This window comes from Penaeus vannamei, chromosome 38, assembly GCF_042767895.1.
Source record: "Penaeus vannamei isolate JL-2024 chromosome 38, ASM4276789v1, whole genome shotgun sequence".
NCBI classification, from domain to species: domain Eukaryota; kingdom Metazoa; phylum Arthropoda; class Malacostraca; order Decapoda; family Penaeidae; genus Penaeus; species Penaeus vannamei.
Window position 1 is genome coordinate 1010003 of NC_091586.1, and position 7500 is coordinate 1017502.

General features: G+C 35.8%; 1 protein-coding gene across 1 annotated transcript in view; it reads left to right on the forward strand.

Annotated features, from left to right (window-relative positions):
* LOC113806187 (prefoldin subunit 5) overlaps positions 1–6334 on the forward strand; it is an 8504-nt gene extending 2170 nt beyond the window's left edge. Inside the window, exons 2-6 of the mRNA XM_027357309.2 lie at positions 508–657; positions 1687–1770; positions 2309–2434; positions 3262–3367; positions 5694–6334. Coding sequence (XP_027213110.1) covers positions 565–657; positions 1687–1770; positions 2309–2434; positions 3262–3367; positions 5694–5782 — 498 coding nt within the window. The 5' untranslated portion in view covers positions 508–564 and the 3' untranslated portion in view covers positions 5783–6334. The remainder of the gene's footprint in view (positions 1–507; positions 658–1686; positions 1771–2308; positions 2435–3261; positions 3368–5693) is intronic.
* Positions 6335–7500: the final 1166 nt, after the last annotated feature.

The window sequence follows — 7500 nt, forward strand, 5'->3', positions numbered from 1 at the left end:
TCACTGACTTCGTTCATTTCGCTTCATTTAAGCCACCCAATTTATGCATCCGTTCAGTTGAATTTAGTCAGCCATCTTAAGGTCAAGAAGAGCTTCTCTTGATCTCGGTCCATCTGTCCCTTCTCGGTCTCATTCGTTCACTAATCCGTTCATTCTCCGAAAAGGGGATCAACTCAAACAAATCGTAAACATGTAAACAGTTCATTTCATTTCATCTTGACTAACCATTTAACCACTTTGACCTATTTCAAGTTAATTTCTCCCTTTCATCAGCTCGCTTATCCAGCCTTCTTCGTCCACCCATTCGTTCATTCGCTGAAAAGTGGCTCTGCTTGAGGCTCATCCCCTGCTCCCTTTATTTCAGTTCAGCTACGGCTATTTCTTCTTTTTTTAAATGTTTCTTGTCAATATTCCAATACGTCTATTCATTTATATAGCCTCCTCCGCCCAATAAATTCTACTATCCAATCATCCATTCCTTTCAAAAATTGTCCATTCGCCGAAAAGTGGCTCCGCTCTAGGCTGGTCTCCGGATTCGTGCAGTAAGCGCCGTCACAAACAACCATGGCCTCCAGCAAGGGATCGGGACCTCAGGTGATCGACATCTCCAAGCTGAATTTAGAGCAGCTGACCAACCTCAAGAACCAGCTGGATCAGGTACGTTTGGCCGCTGCATCAGCCGAGATGTGAGGCGAGAGAGAAGTCGTGATAAAGGCGCGTGAGTAAGGAAAAGAAGGTGCGTGAGTCATCGGCTGCAACGTGGGTGTGGGTGGAGGCTTTGGCTTTGCTCTGGAATTTTTGCTTTTAGCGTACTTCCCTTCGCTCGTATGGCGTCTTTAATGAGAATAAAGGTTCCTAGGGGGAGTTGTGAATTAGTGAATAGATAAGCTAGTAAAAATATGTGTAAATGAATAAATATACATTTATTATTTTTATGTTTTTATGTTTATCTTTAGTAGGTTGTACCATTATGTAGAGATGTATATTAAATAGTCTTGGGTTGAGTAAAACTACTGGTTAAAATACACAAAAAGACTGACAGTGAAAATCTAAGAGTTATATTCTGGAAGGCAATAGAAAACTGAATTCATCGATGTTAGAGTTAATCCGTAACATCAAACCATTATGAAAAAATCAATGAACCTATACAACTGCCACACCTCCCATGACTATCACCAGCCTTACACTACTTCGCAGTGATCAAATTTAACTACATAGTAACCCTACATGAACTGTCTTGGCACATGTAGGTGATGATGCCATAACCAATCATTATTACTCAGTCCAATTCATTTCTTTCTTAACGTTCTGGTCAAATTGACTGCCGGTGACATTGTTACAGTCTCAGAAGTCAGGGATTTTTTTTCCCCTCCATATTTACATTGCATATCTTAAACAACTTTTCAAAAGTGGCGGATGATTTATGATGTAATTAGACATTATCTGGTGTGAGTGAAGTTTTTGCCACGACGTGATCTGATATCACCCGGTGTAAGTTTGTAAAACATGGCTCTTGCTTTTGAAATCGTTCACTCTCATTCATACCTCTTACACGATGAGGCACCTTTTTCATTTGAGTAGATTTTAAAAATATTTTGAGATTGATGTAGCAAGTGGTAAACAGACTTTAAGATTTTTGAGAGATCATTGAAGGAATGTAACAAGTGAATCCTTGTTTCTTTGCAGGAATTGCAGTTCTTCAATGAGTCATTACAGCAGCTGAAAATAGCCCAACTAAAATTCAATGAGTCTGGAGAATGTGTCGATAAGGTAAAGTATTCAAGTGCACTTGCATGAGGGCTTAGTAAATGTAAGGAAGATATTTGTTTTGTTGTAGAATCATGTGTTATTAAGAGGTCATTTGTTCCCAGTGGAACTATTTTTTTCCCCAATCTTTTAATGTTGTAATTTCCATTCAGTTAGTTTGTATTCAGATAAATAAAACAGCCCCATACCCCATACCCCCATATATTATACACACACACACACACACACACACACACACACACACTCACTCACTCACTCACTCACTCACTCACTCACTCACTCACTCACTCACTCACTCACTCACTCTCTCTCTCTCTCTCTCTCTCTCTCTCTCTCTCTCTCTCTCTCTCTCTCTCTCTCTCTCTCTCTCTCTCTCTCTCTCTCTCTCTCTCTCTCTCTCTCTTTTTCTTTCTTTCTCTCATATATTCTCTCACTCACTCATACACTCACTCACTTGTACAGTCACTTACACACTCACTCACTCACCTACCTACCCACTCACTATTTGTTTTTAAAAGAGAACATGCCCTTGGTATTTCAGGTCACACCCGAAGTTAAGGGCAAGGAGGTCCTCGTTCCTCTGACCAGCTGTATGTACGTTCCTGGGACAATCGCTGATGCGGAAAAGCTGCTCATCGACATCGGAACAGGATACTACGTGGAACGGGTAAGTGGACTTCTGGAATTTGGTCTAGGTTCAGTTTTTCTCGTAAATGTAGTGCTTCTACCTTTTTTCTCGATTTAGGTAAAATAGAAATAGATCTGACCTACAGGATTATGTACCAGAAATTAACAAAGAAAGGGGCTATTTGAATGAGAAGGATCAACCATAAGAAGGAAAAGGCCCAACTAGAATATGGAAATAACCTAACCAGTCGGCAAAACCGCACACATAACGGGGTTCCAGAAATGAAAATAATTTGGACCTAGCTTATTAGCTCATTGGTCCACCAGGAAAAGAATACAAACACAATTATCAGGTTGAAGTCATCGTATACTTCATAGTACAGGTTGTGAGATATTAACATGCTTTTTCAGTGATCATGTTTAGCAAATACGGGTTATATTCACAAACTTATCTTCTCAAAATTACCACTTATGGTCTTAGCTGTGGATGGAGTAGTTGACTTATGAACAAATATCTCATCAGGCAGTAAGGAGGTGTTCCGGGTCGGAAAACCTTTGTTTATGTCTTTTTAGGATGTTATCAGGAAAGTTTAAAGTTGGTCAACCCTTATAGTGGAGCCTTGATAAACTGAGAAAGATTAAGCATTGTTCTTTCAGAGTGAATTATTTCTTTGTTTTTATTGATATCATTGTTGATTATTGTTATAAAACATTTTTTTATTTAAATGGTAGTATTAGAAGTAAAAGTAGTAGTAGATGTAGTAATAGTAGCAGATGCAGTAGTAGTAGTAGAATTACTTGAGCAGTAGCAGAAATAGAAGTTACATATGTAACAATATAACTACAATAACTTCCATTTCCTCCTAGGATGTCCCTGGAGCAAAGGACTATTTCACCAGGAAGGTCAAATTCGTCACAGAGCAGATGGAGAAGATTCAGAAGATTGCCGCAGAAAAAAGCAAATTGAGAGAAGGTTAGTAGAGAGTACTTACTTTACTTTCAGGTTAATGAGCTCTGCTATATGAGGATTCTTAACCCATTGGATCCAGATGCTTCATTGCCATCTCGTGGCTCAAAATATTGGCATTAGGCTCACATGAGCGGTAACTCTGACGGGTGTATGACTTGAAGGCCAAGTGCATGTGAAAAATTGTTTGTTGTGACAAGACTCTGTTCCCTCCCTTTGCAATGTTATTTTCTCTCATTTATGCAGCAGTGTTTTTAGCTTTTTTTGCCATTTTCCTATGTTCATATTTGTCATTTGATTTGCTTTATCATGCAATAGACTGTTCTCCTTGTACAGGCTCCATATCATCTCTGTAGGTAGTACATAACAGTGCAAGAGTAATAGCACTAAGTAACATTTTTTATTTGTGTAATTTTTATTTCGTAATATTCAATTTTCTATAATACACCCTGTTCCGCTGGTCATGGTAGCCAGGAATAGGATCCTGAGCATAGAGTGTCCTCAGCAGTACATTCCACACATTCATTGATGGAAATAATGCAAAAGCTCCTTACTAAATGCAAATTGAGTCTAATCAGCTTGCAAGAGCTTTGTGTACTGGTGGTGAGTCCTGCCCATCACCCTGGCCTTCAGATGAAATACTCACGATGGCATGTTCACGTCGCCTTAGCCTGCAGCCAGGTTTTTTCGTGACTTGATGGTCAGGTCATCTGGATCATAGGGTTAATGAATGTCATAAATGCTGTACTGTGTTGATACAGTGATAGACAATCCCATTATACACTATAAATGTGTAGCATAGTAAGTTTTCATTCCATATATTAGATTTACAATTAGTAAAAGGAAATGAATTGCTCCTCTTTGCAAAGTCATTTGCTCACTTTCTGCAGACGTATTTTTGTTGTTTTGCCATTTTTGTAAATGATAGAGGATTGTGTTATAGGAAAATGATTTTTATACCTTATTTGGTTGATACCACAGTAATCTTGAAAATATATGAAAAATTCAACTCGATATTTCAAAACTATGCCCTTGTAGGCTCTGAAAGCTGTAGCACACTCAATTTTAGTCCAAAATAAACATTTTATGGCTCATTTTCTTGCTGAGTAATATATCTCGTGCTTGTTCCTTTTTGTTTCTGCAGTTTTTCTGTGTGCTTCTAGTAAGAGGGACATACTTGTAAAAAATATATATATATAACTTTCTTCCCCGAAAACCATTTATTTCAAATATTCACAAAAAATCAAAAACAAAATTCTGATCACACAATAGATTAAGGATAAATCTGTATAAAGATAACCTCAGAATGCCTGTGTGATTTTTTTCTCGATTTTATCAGCTTTTTAAAGAATTGTCAATATTGAAATTGATGATAAGGCATTTTTAAATTTTTACTATAAATCAAAAACTATTTGGGCAATTCTGATAAAAATAGACCTCAGGGATCTTGCTATCGTCTAAATAAAAGGGTTTACATTTCATCAAAATCGGCAAAAGAAAACAAAAAAACAAAAACATCATCACCTTAATCTGTAGGATTCGTGTGCATTGCAACCTGCATGTGGACCAAAATCTGGGCATTTGGCCCAGCTGGAGAGCAGCTCTCCTATGGGTGTGGCTTATAGGCCAGGCCTATGGGAATACTCATGTGCAAATTTAAGAATCCTTGCCTCCCCTTTGCAATGTTTTCATCTCTTTTTCTGCACATGCATTGTTTGTTTTTTTGCTATTCCCCGAGGTCTGTATTTGTCATTGTTATGGTAATAGACTATTTTTCCTGAGCAGAATTTATAGTATCTCAATAGGTAGTCTTTGACTCTGTTCAGTAATGATAACAATATTTGACATAATAATATTTGTATGAAAAAATAATTTGTATGTTTTTGTAATATATAATTTCCTGCAGCTGGTCATGGCAAGCCGGAATAAGATCCTGAGCATGGAAATAAGTGGCCTCCCTGGAATTGGCACTCTCCCAGTCATGGCCCACAAATAGTACATTCCAGTCATTTACCAATGTAAAGAATAGAAGAACCCCTTCCTAAATGCCCTTTGAGTTTTATCTTTCTCCAAGAACTTTGCACACTTATGAGGAGTCTTTCCTGTCAGCTCGGCCCTTAGTAAAAAAAAAATTCATGACAGCATATTCACTTCATGACATAATGATCATGATGGTCATCCTGACCCAGTGGGTTAATATTAATCATCCTCAATGTAGACTGATTACTCAAGATTCGGCTTAATGGCCTATTGATATTTTGGTACCAGTCTTCTTCAAAAGATGTTAATGAAGATGGAAAATGTTTTGATGATGGAACCTCCTCCTTTGCAGTTGTGATGGACATCATGGAGGTGAAGGTAGACCAGCAACTGGCGGCCATCCAGCAGCAGCAGGCGGCAACAGGAGCAGCAAAGGCGTAACAGAGTCGCAGCACAGACACGCAATATTTAAGGAATGCTGACTGACGATTAACCGTTAAGATGTTGCATCTCATTGAGTTACAATATTTTGTATGGCCATCATGTACCTCTGTTTTTTATTCTTAACGTTTTTGTTTTGTGGTCTAGTCTTGGAGGGCAGAATCACAAAAGTGAATGAGTTATGGGAGTGATCTTTATGTCAGGTTTTTTATTTTGTTGGAGATATTACTCTTCTCTGTGTCTAGATGTAATCACCCAAAGAACTGGTAAAGTTTTTTTTATCATTATTATTGTGATTATTATTACTTTTATTGCTAGAATTACTATTGCAATTACTAACATTTATTCTAGCAAAAATGATTTGCTTTTACCCAAATTTAGATTATTTAGATAGTGTTTTTTTTTTTTCTTTATACTATTGTATATTTGAAATATATTATGGAATGATATTTCTTGTAATAGAACATTTGGATATCAACACAACTTCTGCTTTTTCTGTGGCAAAGTTACTTGCCTTTGTTTAGTCCTTAAATAAAATCCTACATCAGAATACTCAGCGAATGTATCTTGTATCCCCAAATTTGCAAAACATTGTCTCGAGAAAGGAGGACTAACGGTAAAAGTACAGAAGCGAATGATTTGTCTGTACAATGAATGAAGTGAAGACATGATTTTATAATTTTCATTCTGTAGAAATTGCTTGATAATTGCCTGAGTATGCTAAGATACCAACCCAAGCCTACAACGTGGTTCAGGATCGCATTTTTTTGTATACTCGGTATAAAATCAAACGTGCTCTTCTCTATGATAGTGCTAAAAACCAGGAGCATATAAGTTTGAAGTTTTATTTATTTATTATTATTATTATTATTTTTAGCACTTTAGAAAGGATGTTAAAGATGGTAAAAACATATTTGAAAATAATGTTAGGATGGGGAAGGAGAAGAAGAGTGAAAGAGATGGAGGGAGGGGCAAGATTATAAATATAGATATGTATATATGTATATATATATTATATTCATATATATATTATATTTATATATATATATATATATATATATATATATATATACATATACATATATATATATAATTTATATATATATATATATATATATATATATATATATATATATATATATATATATATATATATATATATATATATTATACTTATATATATATATATATATATATATATATATATATATATATATATATATATATATATATATATATATATATATATATATATATATTAGAGAGATAGAGAGAGAGAGAAAGAGAAAGAGAGGGAGAGGGAGAGGGAGAGGGAGAGACAGACAGACAGACAGACAGATCTTAGTGCAAGCGTGTCCAAAGATTATCCCAGACAAGTTGCCCGCAAATACATTTATTAAATGCTTTGCCATATTAAAGATAGGAGTCCGACTAACATCGACGATATAAACATCGCCATGTTTGCGTTAATTCACTATTTGATTGTAGAGAATTAACATAAACATCGATGATTGTGTTAAAGTTGGAAGTCTAAATTTTCAAAATATTTCAGAAAAGCTTTTTCGGGGTAAATTGGCTCACAATACCCTTAGACTCGCATTCATTGATGTTAAAACCGCATTTTTTGATAATTTTTAAAAACTTATTAAGAATTTTCAAAGTGCTGATTTCCTAACCTAATCCAATAAAGGTTTTTTTACGTCATCAACTGAAGTGCA